Source organism: Abramis brama, assembly GCF_963993115.1.
Source record: "Abramis brama genome assembly, chromosome: 17".
NCBI lineage: Eukaryota > Metazoa > Chordata > Actinopteri > Cypriniformes > Leuciscidae > Abramis > Abramis brama.
The window spans coordinates 22,376,836-22,390,021 of record NC_139979.1 but is presented as its reverse complement, the minus strand read 5'-3'; the positions used below and the strand labels follow the sequence as shown (position 1 = coordinate 22,390,021).

The following is a 13,186-nucleotide window of genomic DNA, read 5'->3' as shown; positions in this document are numbered from 1 at the left end:
AGTACTTGACGTACTGACCCAAACTTTTGGATAGTAATGTAAATATTTTTATGTTCATTGAGGAAAATGTGTTTCCCAATTTTCATAACCAAAGTCTCATTTCTGCAATACAAAGAAAAACACACTTATGATGTCTGTTGTAATTTCGCTTATAATTCCATTGGATTAGATACAAAACACCAAACCAAGTGGCTTCTGCAAATAAAAGAGGCTTAACCTTTCTTAAACTTTTCTGAGCCATTTTGTGGTTTCTTTTAACTGGTCTTAAGGGGATGTGCATCTTGAATTGTTATTTTGTTACATAATGTATGTGGCTTATGTTTCCAAAACAATTTTGCACCCACTGTATGGGTGAAATGTATATATGTATACATATATACATTTGTACCCTATATATATATATGTATGTATTTATATGTATGTATATACAGTATATATGTATGTAGAATGTAATTCTGTGATTGAGATTCACCCAGTCATTCTCTCACTTCAGGCAGAGAACGTGCGTTGGTCGGAGGGACAGCTGGAGCTGGAGTCTCAGCTGAAGACCGTGTGTGGGGATGTGCTTGTGGCTGCTGCTTTTGTCTCTTATGCTGGATACTTCACACAGCCGTACCGTCACCAGCTCCTTCACGGCGTATTGATTCCTTTCCTCCGAGAACTCCAAGTATGATTCCATTTATTTATTTTTTGTTAGTCACATAATATGATTAAATAACAAGACTTGGAATAGTTTATTTGCTAATATTATGGCTTATTTGCCAACTCCTGAGCTGCACTCCAATGGAGCGTTGAATTGAATAGCATCACTAACTGTCTTCCTCTCCTCACACCTCGTGATCCAGACCCCTATCCCGCTGACAGACGGTCTGGACCCTGTACTTACTCTGACTGACCAGGCCACCGTGGCAGGCTGGCAGAACCAGGGTCTGCCAGCTGATCGGCTGTCCGTTGAAAATGCAGCCATCCTGATGTCCAGCCAGCGCTGGCCTCTAATGGTGGATCCTCAGCAGCAGGCCAGCAAGTGGATCCGAAACCTGTTTGGGCCCAAACTGAGGGTGCTGCAGTATGGCCAGAAAGGGTAAAGTCATTTTAGTTTGGTTTTTTATATTAAATAATATAAAGAAACATAAAAGGCTACTAGTCTTGAGGCTGATTTGTCTTGTCCTGGACTTCACTGTTAATGTTATCATATAGGTATCTGGATGTTATTGAGCAGGCTTTGGCCTGTGGTGAGGTGGTCCTTATTGAAAACATCAAGGAGAGAATGGACCCTCTCCTGGAGCCACTGCTAGGAAGACAAACCTTAAAGAAAGGAAGGCAAGTTTAACTCTGTCATTTTTTTCTTATATTATACCAGTGATTCTCTCATCGAGTGTATTGCAGTAGAAATTACTTAGAAAAATACTTTTTGGCATAAATATTTAGGGATTTTATACTGAGCTCTGAAGAGCCCCAATTTTGTTCTGTGCAGTATGAAAACTAGAATGGAAGATGAATTGGGGTTGTGTGATTTGAATAGAGGTGGAGGCAGCGGTATTGATTCTGCACTCACAGAAGCTGATAAATGTGCATTTGTTTGCTCTTTTTCTTTATGTGTGTTGAATACGGATCAGTTTTAGGCAGCTAGTGTTGTGTTTTAACTCTGGGAGAACAACATTATATGATATGATATGATAAATGATATTATATTATATTCAAAGATATTTAACAGGAAAGACAATTAAACATGGGGTCCTATCTAGGTTTTTTTTTGCACTACAAAGGCAAAACACAGTAACTATGACAAAAATAGTTTACAATTTCTTTTGATACATTTTTATTAATTTAGTATCAATTTGCATACTCAGTTTTCTCTGAATCTGAACAAACTAAATACGTATGTCATTTAATTACTGTTTTTTGTTTTGTTTTGCACTATAAAACTAACTTTACATCATTGATTACTCAATTTTAAAATAATTTTTTTAATGAATCTCTACGTATTTGTGTTACTATGACGTGTAAATAAACTATAGAAGATACTGTTCACTTCATTCACATTTATATCCTTCAACAGAACAATAATCAGTGTGGTTTTCAGGTATTTCTAGGATGTAGAAATAGATGCAACACCTCATCTTGTTTTTCTTGTTTTTCAGTGTTTTTGTTTTTCCCTTATTTATCACGTCTTTCTAGTCTTTTGTCCTTGTAGCATTGTACTACGGAGACACCTACAGTCCCACTCTTTTGACCCATAACTGTGGCCCGATGTTTAATTTGATTACAAGTTTATTCCAGCACCTGACCCACACACCAGTCCATTCCCGTGATTAATCCGGCCCGGGCACGGCAGCCATGATGGATCTGGTGCAGCTTCTCGGATGAAGTTCATTAATAATTGGAATGTTGCAGAGTGTGAAGTAATGAATACTAATTATTCCTTTCATGTCTGACGGAGGAGCATGAGCCAATCCATCAGCTGGGACTTTAATTTGGTGAAGTAATGGTTCTATCAATAGTACATTAATTCCATCTTTTGAAGACGTAAAGCCAGAGCGGACCCGGGCCTTGGCGGAACCTTTGGCATGAGAGTTGTTGCCGCTGGCTGACAGGCACAGGGTAATTAGGGAAAAATTAAAAGCCGCCACGTTTGGCCAGCCAGACCTGATTTAATTGAAATGCAGATTGGGATAAATATTGGCTGTTGGGAATATCATCTTCCAGTTTTATTTAACGCCTTTGCCTGTGGTGGCTATTGGGAGCATTTGTCATTCTTTTCTGTTTGCTTCAATTAGGCAGTTGGTGAAACTGGTGTCTAGTGTGGGTGGAAAGCGCTTACTGACTCTTGCGTAGATGTCAAGCTTTTTTCATAGAGCGCTGTTTAGCATGATTCAGTGTAGGCGTGTCCTGAATGCATAACACAATGTGGTGTTTCCACAGGTACATCAGACTGGGTGATAAGGATTGCGAGTATAACGGCGGATTCCGTCTCCTTCTACACACTAAGGAAGCCAACCCTCACTTCCCCCCGGAGCTGCAGGCCCAGACCACTCTTATAAACTTCACAGTGACCCGCACTGGCCTGGAGGAACAGCTCTTGGGGCAGGTGGTCACGCATGAAAGACCTGAGCTGGAGATGATGAAGGTCAGTCACAGAAGTCACTTATAATGACTTCACGATATTTAAAGCACTAAATAAACTACATTTACTTTGCCCAAAGGCAATAACAGGATTTACAAGGCAGATTAGTGTTAATGTTTTTGGTAGTGGTTAAAGGGTTAGTTCACCCAAAAATGAAATTCTGTCATTAATTACTCGCACTCATGTTGTTCCAAACTCCCAAGACTTTCGTTCATCTTCGGAACACAAATGAAGATCTTTTAATGAAATCTGAACGATTTCTGTCCCTTCATTTGAGCTTCCGCAATAACCAATGAGGTTCATTCTGGTGTTACGCGGCACGTTTGAGCTTCCGCAATAACCAATGAGGTTCATTCTCGTGTTACGCAGCACGTTTGAGCTTCCTCAAGAACCAATGAGTTTCATTCTCGTTTTACGCAGCACGTTTGAGCTTCCTCAAGAACCAGCGACATTCATTCTCGTGTTACGCGGCACGTTTGAGCTTCCTCAAGAACCAGCGAGATTCATTCTCGTGTTACGCAGCACATTTGAGCTTCCTCAAGAACCAATGAGGTTTTGTTCTTGCGGAGTCAAGCAGGTTCAGTTGAGCTTCTGTTTGTTCGCTGATCAATGTTTATAAGTGAATAAAAGCCTAAATTCAATCTGTTCATCAAACCCATAAGAATGAAAGTCTTGCGGGTTTTGAACGACATGAAAGTGAATAATTAATGACAGATGGGTGAACTAACCTTTTAAATATATTTATTTATGCGTTTAGCAGACGCTTTTATCCAACGTGACTTAAAACAAAAGTGCAACAAAAGCAATGCATCAAAGAGCCAACAATATTCATAATATACAGTGCCATGCTAAGACATCTAGATTAGGAAACAAGATAGAGAAGCTTAGAAAATGCAGACAAACATCGAGTGTGAGTGTGTCTGTGTCTGTGTCTGTGTGTGTGGTTCAGGTATATCTTATGTTATATTGCCCCACAAAGATGGCAATATCTGAAATCCTTGTCTTCGTGGGGATATTTTTTTGGCCCCAAGAGGAAAAAAGCTTATAAATCATACTAAGCGATGTTTTTTGAAAATGTAAAAATGCAGTTTATACAGTATAAAAATCTTTTTCTATGGAATGTCTCCATAAAACATGATAACCTAACGCGTGTGTGTGCATGCGTTTAAGTGCGTGCATTGGTTTAATGGTGTGGGGTGGTTAAGTGCTTGTGGAAGAGGTGAAATATATGCAAGGAAGTAAAGTTCAAACACGATTCAGTATGTTTGGTGGACGATTCAGTAAGCAAAAGTTTTGAAATATGATTATATAATAAATATAATTCTTCACATTTTTTCCATCAACATGTGGCCTTGAGGGCTTCGTAAATCAGAAATTTCAAACTTAAATCTTCAATTTTTATAAATAAATTGTAATAATTGTGAATGTTTTAATTATACACTTTAATTTGTTTTATATATTTTTCCTCTTGTATACTAAATGTAATCTCTAAAATGTAATTTTAACAAAACGACTGTCTACCAAGTACTAACATTGTCCATTTTTTGATTACTTCAGTTGGAGTTGAGCATTCAGCAGAACTTGTGTCAGATTGATCTGAAGAGATTAGAGGATGAGCTCCTGAGCAAACTGTCCACGGCAGAGGGAAACTTCCTGCGAGATACAGCCTTAGTGGAACAGCTAGAATATACTAAGAACACAGCCAGACACATCCATATCAAGGTATGATACTCGCTGTCCATTTACCTCAATTTGTTGTTGTTTGCTCAGGTCCAATGTGTTTAAAATTGAAATGGTTGTATAATAAACTGACACGTGTAATTACATTGTATACATTAATTTGATAATTGAATATTCCAACAATGGTATGCTGTTTACAAAGGCTATTGCAGCTCGAGAGAACGAGATAAAGACCAACGAGGCACGAGATCTGTACCGGCCAGCGGCTGAGAGAGCCGCCCTTCTCTACTTCACTATTAAAGAACTCCACAACGTTAACCCCATGTACCAGTACTCCCTCAAGGTAACACACTACACTAGAAAAAGTGAAAATGTACAGTTGTTGCCCTGATTATTTCCTGTACAGCACCTACACTACCGCTTAAAAGTTTAGGGTCAGTAAAGTTTTTTAATGTTTGTGAAAGAAGTCTCTCAAAGTAAGTACAGTAAGAACTGTAACATTGTTAAATTATTACAACTTAAAACAACCGTTGAATATATTTTACAAATAATTTATTGTTGTGATGGCAAAGCTGAATTACTCCAGTCTTCAGTGTCACATGATCCTTCAGAAATCATTCTAACATGATGATTTGGTTCTCAAGGTTTAACATTTCTTATTATTATTATTAATGTAGAAAACAGTTATCCTGCCTAATTCGGAATCTTTGATGAATAGAAAAGATTAAAAGAACAACATTTATTCGCAATAGAATTGTTTCGTAACAATGTAAAAGTCTTTACTGTCAATTTTGATTAATTTAATGCATCCTTGCTGAAAAAAGTCTTAGCGACCCCAAATATTTGAACAATACACTGGAAACAAAAAAAAAGATTATCTTTCTCAGTATTTATGTCTAGTTTTCCTGTACAAATGTTTAGACATTCTTAAATCAAGATGTTTTCTAAAACAAATTATCAACATTTAGTGAGTTAAAGCTTAAAACAAGAAAAAATATCTGCCAACGGGGACAGAAAAATAAACTTCAATCAAAGGCAAAACAAGATTATTTTTCTCACCGCAAATGAATGAAAATGGTGTGATTTGTGACCCCAGACTGCATCACAAGTCAGATTGTGGATTGATATCATTCAAAGCTCCTTCAGTTTGAAGATCGAGTTTTCAAATAATGTTATTGTGAATCCTCTTTTACATTTAAGGCCTTTAACAAAGTGTTCCTCAAAGCCATTGCGAGAGCTCCATGTGATAAAGACGTGTCGGTGCGTGTTTCATCTCTGACCGAGGCCATCACCCAATCGGCCCTTCAGTACACCTGCCAGGGGCTCTTCCAGAGGGACCAACTCACCTTCCTCACCCACACTGCCCTCCAGGTGAGTGGGACAGGACCCGACTTCAGAATAGAAACACCTCCCATCCACCCACCACCACCTCCTCCCTTCCTCCTCCTGCACTTTGTCATTCACATCAATCACTCCACATTTCTGCCCTTACATTAAGTTCCATTAGGCTCTGTCAGTGAAGTCGGGTCCGTTCCTATTGATTAACTCTCACAGCCCAGACACCCCTCTCCCTCAACTGGTCAGCTCTGACAGGAGGGTTGGCCGCAGTGGCAGAATGCAAATACCTGTCAGGACAGCACCTGTTTTCCCTGCTGCTGTCTGTCTCCACCGCCTGTCCTTCACACGTCCACATCAAACAGAGTAAAGCTGTTCTGGGACCTGCTTGTCCTTCTCTGATGGATGGAGACATCTGTATTCAACAGATCTGAGGTCTAATGTCATCATTACTTTGCGCCTCTGGTGTTTTATTTAGATTCTTCTGACGAGGGGCTCCATTGAGGCTCAGGACCTGGAACTTCTGTTGCGATCTCCTGTAGAAGTTTGTCAGAGCAGTCCCGTCAGCTTCCTGTCTCCACAGGCCTGGGGTGCCATTAGGGTAAGGACTGCCTGTGCCAGGAAATCACTCTCTTTCATGTTTTCCGATGTCATTTAGCATTGCTTTTTAGAAAATTATCAGTCGGAAGCACCTTTTCATCCTCTAAATAAGTTAACCCACCTAGCCCAGGGGTTTTCAAACTATTTAATTTGAAGATATATACGGTATGTCAGAGACCTTTCCTAAAATTTAAAGGCAGCTAGAATTATATTTTATGAGAAAATATTAAGTAAGGGTTAATGCCCGACGACGTGTCCATTGTCAGGTATTAATGGACGGCGGCGAGGCGTGAACCGTCCGACGTGCAGCGGAGGTCCATATATACCTGACAATGTACACCTCGAAGGGCATTAACCCGCTTATACCATGGTCACTTGCCTAATAACACATTTTTAAAACATTAGTTTATATTTTAATTAGTTTTACAATCGAAATCTAAAGTTTTTACAAACAATAACTTGGTTTCCCTGGTTACACCTGACGGTTTATTTACTAGGTGTCCTCTATCACTTTTTAATGGACACCCTGCAGCCAATCAGAATCGAGTATTCACCCAGACCATGGTATACGTGTTATTAAAGATGAGGCTAAGAAAATAGTAATTTCCATTTTTGTGTGAACTATTCCTTTTCCAGTGTACAAGGGTTCTTATTCTAAGTGTGAATATTTATAGAAAATATATGCAGGATATATGCTATAAATATAGGCAATATTGCAATGTTTTTAAATACTTTTGAACATTTGTTAATTGCTGATGTACTAAATCTCATTTCATTGCAGAGCTTGTCCATGCTGGATGCATTCAGGGGTCTGGACAGGGATGTGGAAGGTTCTGCCAAACGTTGGAGGAAGCTGGTGGAGTCGGAGTGTCCAGAAAGAGAACGTCTCCCTCTGGACTGGAAGAATAAGAGCCCCCTCCAGAGACTCATCATTCTCAGAGCCTTTCGGCCTGACAGGATGACCTACGCTCTCCGGTAATGAGTGTGCTTCAGAAAACAACCAATATCAGCCTAAAATTTTACTTTACAATCAGCTGGAGATGGCCAGGTTTGAAACACCGATGTTTTGGTCTTTTAAATATTGTCCTTCTGTATTTTCCACCATAATAGAAGTTTTATTGAGGACAGTTTGGGCTCCAAGTTTATGGATGTTGGTCGAATGGAGTTTGAAAAGTGTTTTGAGGAGTGCAGTCCCTCTACACCGGTGTTCTTCATCCTTTCTCCTGGAGTCAACCCTGTCAAGGATGTAGAAACACTTGGTACACAGTAAAACCATTTACACAAGACACTTAGCCTAACTTGTAATGTAATCCAAGTATTAACCCAATCATATGTATTTACTAGGGCTGAAGCTTGGTTTTACCACAGACCAGGGTAACCTCCATAATGTGTCCTTGGGTCAAGGACAAGAGATTGTGGCTGAGAGAGCATTGGAGGCTGCAGCTAAAAGAGGACACTGGGTCATACTGCAGGTAGAACACATGACACATGCATACAAACCTAGAGAAGACTATAAAACCACAAATAGAATACATGTCAAGTCAAATTATTTTAAATAGAGCTTTTCACAATATACAGTACACTGTTTCAAATCAGTTGTTAATGTTTACATTTTCTTAATATTTTTATTTCTTAAAGTCGCATTTAGCAGATTGGAGTTTGGCGATAATATAGTTAACATTTTGTGACAATACAAGCAATCGAGCAGTTGAGATATATATAGAGTCCTTATATCGCCCTACCAGGGTTTGAAATTAACACCTGCCAAACGCGGGTAAAAATCAACTGTGGTGGGTAATGCTGTCAAATCACTAGCAAATTTGACATGTTACTTATTATGTTTACTAACTTTGCTGGGGAAGTTTTTGTACTGTATTGATCTGTCCACCAAAAATACATTTTTGGTGATGAGGATGAAAGAGGAAAGGGAGGTTGGATGATAGGATTTAGTTTGAATAAGAAATGAATGTATGAAATCCAAATTATGTGTATATATATATATATATATATATATATATATATATATAGATAGATAGCTTATAAGCTTATAAGCCTGTAATCTGATGTATTTTCTTTTTTTTTTTTTGGCTATTAGAACTTAAAAAATTTGTAGCCTTATTGACCGGTGAGTGAAAAAGTTCATTTCAAACCCTGCGCCCTACGCAAGACAAGTATTGACATGTAAAAAAAAATTACAGCAGTCATTATTCAGAAACATTTTACCACTTGATGCCAAGTTTGATCAGTATAAAGTATCCCATAGAACAGTGCATAAAGAATTAATAACGGAGAGTGTATTGCCAAAATGCCTCTTTTACATATTGAGTGTCCACACCAACCTGCAATATCGTTCTGTTTCTTATAAGCAAGTGCTGTATTAATATCATCTGCCGACTTAAATGTTGTTCGTTGAGAAAGTGATTGCAACGATATTGTATCTCTGTGCCTATAACATATCTTTTTATTTGTGTGGACTCTGCTATTCTTTTACATTTTGAACGATATTTACAATTATATCTTTATTGTTATCCGGTTATCATACAGGCCTTTATTATGGCATTATATGGTTTTGTATTTTAGAATGTTCACCTGCTGCCGTGGTGGTTGGGTCGTCTGGAGGAGCTGTTGGAGAACACGGGCAACAATGCTCACTCAAACTACAGAGTGTTTATGAGTGGAGAACCGGTCCCCAGCCCTCATGAGCACCTGATCCCTCGCACCATCCTGGAGAATGGCCTCAAACTCACTACTGAACCGCCCACTGGCATGAACTCCAGCCTACATGCAGCTCTGGACAACTTCACCCAGGTCTTTACACACTTCCCACAGACAAAATCAATAAATTCACATGTGAACTAATCAGATGTTTTGCTTCGACTTCACTATTATTCTAAAGAAAGTGGAAACCAGTAATAATTTAGAATGAGGTGACTAAAAATGAGGTGTCCAAACTTTTGACTTGGTGTAATTATTGTACATTTGTTCCTCATCTCCTCATTTCTGTCCTACAGGATACTCTGGAAATGTGTTCTTATGAGCAGGAGTTTAAAGGACTCATGTTCTCGCTGTGTTACTTCCACGCCTGTGTGAGTGAGAGGAGGAAGTTTGGGCCTCTGGGCTGGAACCAAAGATACCCATTCAACAATGGAGATCTGACCATTTCTGCCAGTGTCCTGTACAACTACCTGGAGGCCAATACTAAAGTAAGATAAAAGTTTTCATTACCCTGATGAAAAATACAATGATTACATCATAATATCAGTGACTTTTTAAAGAATTTAATACTTTTATTTAGCAAGGATGAATTAAATTGATCAAAAGTTACAATAAAGACATTTATTTTATTAATTTTACCAAAGATTTCATTGTTACAAAAATTATTTCAAATAAATGACCTTTTCATTGTTCATAGAATCCTGAAAATGTATCACAGTTTCCACAAAATTGATAATTATAAGAAATGTTACTTGAGCAGATCATACAGGAATAAATGACATTTTTCAAATGTATTGAAATAGAAAAATAAACAAATATTTTAAAATTGTAAAACAATTTTTACAAAATTACTGTTTTACTGCATTTTTTTAAATCAAATAAATGCAGTCTTGGTGCAGTCAGAATTGCGTGATATAAAGTCGCAATTGCGTGTTATAAAGTCAGAATTGCGAGATTAGTTAAATTAGGACATTTAAGTAGCTTTTAAGTAGCTTCAATTCTGACTTTTTTTCTCGCAATTGCGAGTTTATATCTCGCAATTCTGACATTCTTTTTAGAATTGTGAGATAAAAACTCACAATTGTCTCAACAAGTGCCAGTTATAAAGTCCAATTCTATGGAAAAAAAGACTTTTTTACTCTACAACTTTACAACTCACAATTGTGACTTTATACCACGCAATTCTGATTTTATAACACACAATTGCAACTTTATACCACGCAATTGGCCCTTTATATCACGCAATTCTGAGATAAACAGTCAGAATTGTGAGATGTAAACTTGCAATTGTGAGAAAAAAGGTCAGAATTATGAGATAAAAAGTCGCAATTACCTTTTTTATTCTGTGGCGGAAACAAGCTTCCATACCATTTTGACCCAGAAGAGGAACATCATTTTTTTTTTCATCCTTTAGTTTTAAGTATGGAAAAGAAAATTTGGATATGTGTTAGGACTGTCAAAATACAAAAAAGGGGGGTAAATGAGATAATAGCATTGTAAAAGCACGGTAACACTGAAAACTTAAAATGTTTTGCACAATGACTCAATGAGAAGTTTCTGATAAGAAACAATATGGTTTTAGTTGGAAAAAAAATGGACCCAGGAATGCAACAGGGTTTGTTTAATGCATTACGAGGTTTAAAAGATCTTATTGGCTTTACAGTCTCCACTAAAAGTTACATTTAGGCCTGGTTTCACAGACGGCTTAGATTAAGCCAGGATTAGGCCTTAGTTCAATTAGGACATTTAAGTAGCTTTTATAAACATGCCTTAAAAAAAAACAAAAAAAACATTACTGGTGTACATCTTGAGACAAAACAATGGCACTGACATATTTTAAGAAATGTCAGTGCAAGTTGCTTTCAGTTAAAACAACTCAAACATTAAGCCTTGTCTGTGGAACCAGGGGTTAGACAACTAAAACTCTATAAACATTTTAATCTCAAATTCTACTTACTTTGAACCTGGAGCATTCTGTGTAAAGTTTAAGTGACTAACTTTGAGCTGTTTGTAATTTAAATAAAATCTCTGTCACTCACTGAGTGACATCTCTTTTCCCACAGTGCTGTGTTATTTCATCACACAAAGCGAACAATCACAATCTCACTGTATACACAAAATCATGTTTCTCCTTTCCAGCATTACTCTGGTTACAACCAATTATGGTGGCTCTAGATTTCACCCCTCCCCTCCCCTCCAAAAAAAAAAAGAAAAGAATGTCCTTCATTATGTTAACAAAACAGTAACCTGTATGTGCGTACACTGAGGATTCATTAGGCGGCAAATGAAGCGTCGTGCTAAATGTAATTACACGCGTTGTGCGTGACACCTTACAACGCTTCATAAGTGATCACTGCAATTAGAGCTGATGAAAGAAGCAATTTGCAAAACAATACAGGTACAAATGATGGTGAACCTTCAGCGTCTGTCATCGGTTATAAGACAAACGCTCACTTGTTCTTCTCTCCTTTACAATTACACATCATACGCTCTTTTCTCAGGCCAGACTTAAGCCAAGCACAGCAAGAGCTTGATCTTTGCTTGAATTATACATTAAGTGGATTGTCTTTTTGTCTGGTATAGAGCCATTTCAAATGAAAACCATCACTATAGGATGTTCCCATCATGCAACATCAGTCCCTCACCTCGTACTTGTGAGCAAAACCATGCATCCATGTTCCACCATTTAGCAGAAAGCCAAAGTAGCAGTTTGCAAACCTGGCTAAAAATATTGCATTGGGTATTAAACGCAGGACGCTGAGGGATCAGCTTGAGCTGGAGATTTGACATTTTGGTGTGCTCATATGTGTTGCTCAGGTACCCTGGGAGGATCTGTGTTATCTGTTCGGAGAGATCATATACGGAGGTCACATCACTGATGAGTGGGACAGGAAGCTCTGCTGTACGTACCTTCAGGAGTTCATCAATCCCAAGATGGTAAAGACATTCAGAGCACTGCAGTATAGGCTACTGCAACACATCACACTATTATATCATCTGATTGTGTTTCAAGACAGAATTTCTGAATTTCAAAGCCATACAGCTGATAACAAATGTTTATGAGGTAGAAATGCTCGAGCATTTGGCACAAAAAACTAAAAGATGAGCATCTAAAAGGGCAACAGGATGTAATTGTACTTATATTTAAAAAAAAAAAAAACTGCATATAATGTTAAACATGTATGTACACAAAAAGTGCATTGTATCAAATTATTAATTTAAATAGTAGTACATAGTAGTTAAAGACACAATATAAAGTGGGACCAAACAATCTAACTTAATTAAAATGCTAGACAGACATACAATCAATATATATTTATTTTTCCCCCTCAATAACGTTTTTGTTTTTATTGAAGAACATACTAAGAACTTATAGAATCACAAAATGAGTTGTGGTTAATTAATTTACCTATATCGACAATCCCATTTTCTGTAAATAATGAAGTTTGGTAATATATTCACAGGGTTTCTGAGGGTTTAAAGTGTCTTAATTCAACCTTGCACAAATTAGGACTTTAAAAAGGTTCAATTAGAGCAGAAACTCTTAAATTCATAAAGTCATGGCATTAAATGTTGCATGCATTGCATAAAATGATGTTCTTCCTCAGGATTTTTGTCCTGTTGTCAATACAGATTTACTTTAAATGCAAATGTAAAATGAAGTCTTGAAAAAATTAACAAAATAAAGTGAGTTTATGCTTAAAACAAGAATAATTGATGAAATGATTTGTG

The 13,186-nt window shown here is 37.5% G+C and overlaps 1 protein-coding gene across 1 annotated transcript in view; it reads left to right on the top strand.

The window, feature by feature from the left end:
• LOC311067887 (dynein axonemal heavy chain 11) overlaps positions 1 to 13,186 on the top strand; it is a gene marked incomplete at its 5' end in the record, with an annotated part of 73,867 nt that overhangs the window by 52,167 nt on the left and 8,514 nt on the right. The window contains 14 exons of the mRNA XM_084090033.1: positions 494 to 667; positions 846 to 1,081; positions 1,198 to 1,320; positions 2,923 to 3,127; positions 4,682 to 4,846; positions 5,007 to 5,147; positions 6,005 to 6,175; positions 6,618 to 6,740; positions 7,521 to 7,714; positions 7,850 to 7,998; positions 8,084 to 8,211; positions 9,320 to 9,547; positions 9,751 to 9,942; positions 12,272 to 12,391. Of these exons, the coding sequence (XP_083946159.1) occupies positions 494 to 667; positions 846 to 1,081; positions 1,198 to 1,320; positions 2,923 to 3,127; positions 4,682 to 4,846; positions 5,007 to 5,147; positions 6,005 to 6,175; positions 6,618 to 6,740; positions 7,521 to 7,714; positions 7,850 to 7,998; positions 8,084 to 8,211; positions 9,320 to 9,547; positions 9,751 to 9,942; positions 12,272 to 12,391 (2,349 nt within the window). The remainder of the gene's footprint in view (positions 1 to 493; positions 668 to 845; positions 1,082 to 1,197; positions 1,321 to 2,922; positions 3,128 to 4,681; positions 4,847 to 5,006; positions 5,148 to 6,004; positions 6,176 to 6,617; positions 6,741 to 7,520; positions 7,715 to 7,849; positions 7,999 to 8,083; positions 8,212 to 9,319; positions 9,548 to 9,750; positions 9,943 to 12,271; positions 12,392 to 13,186) is intronic.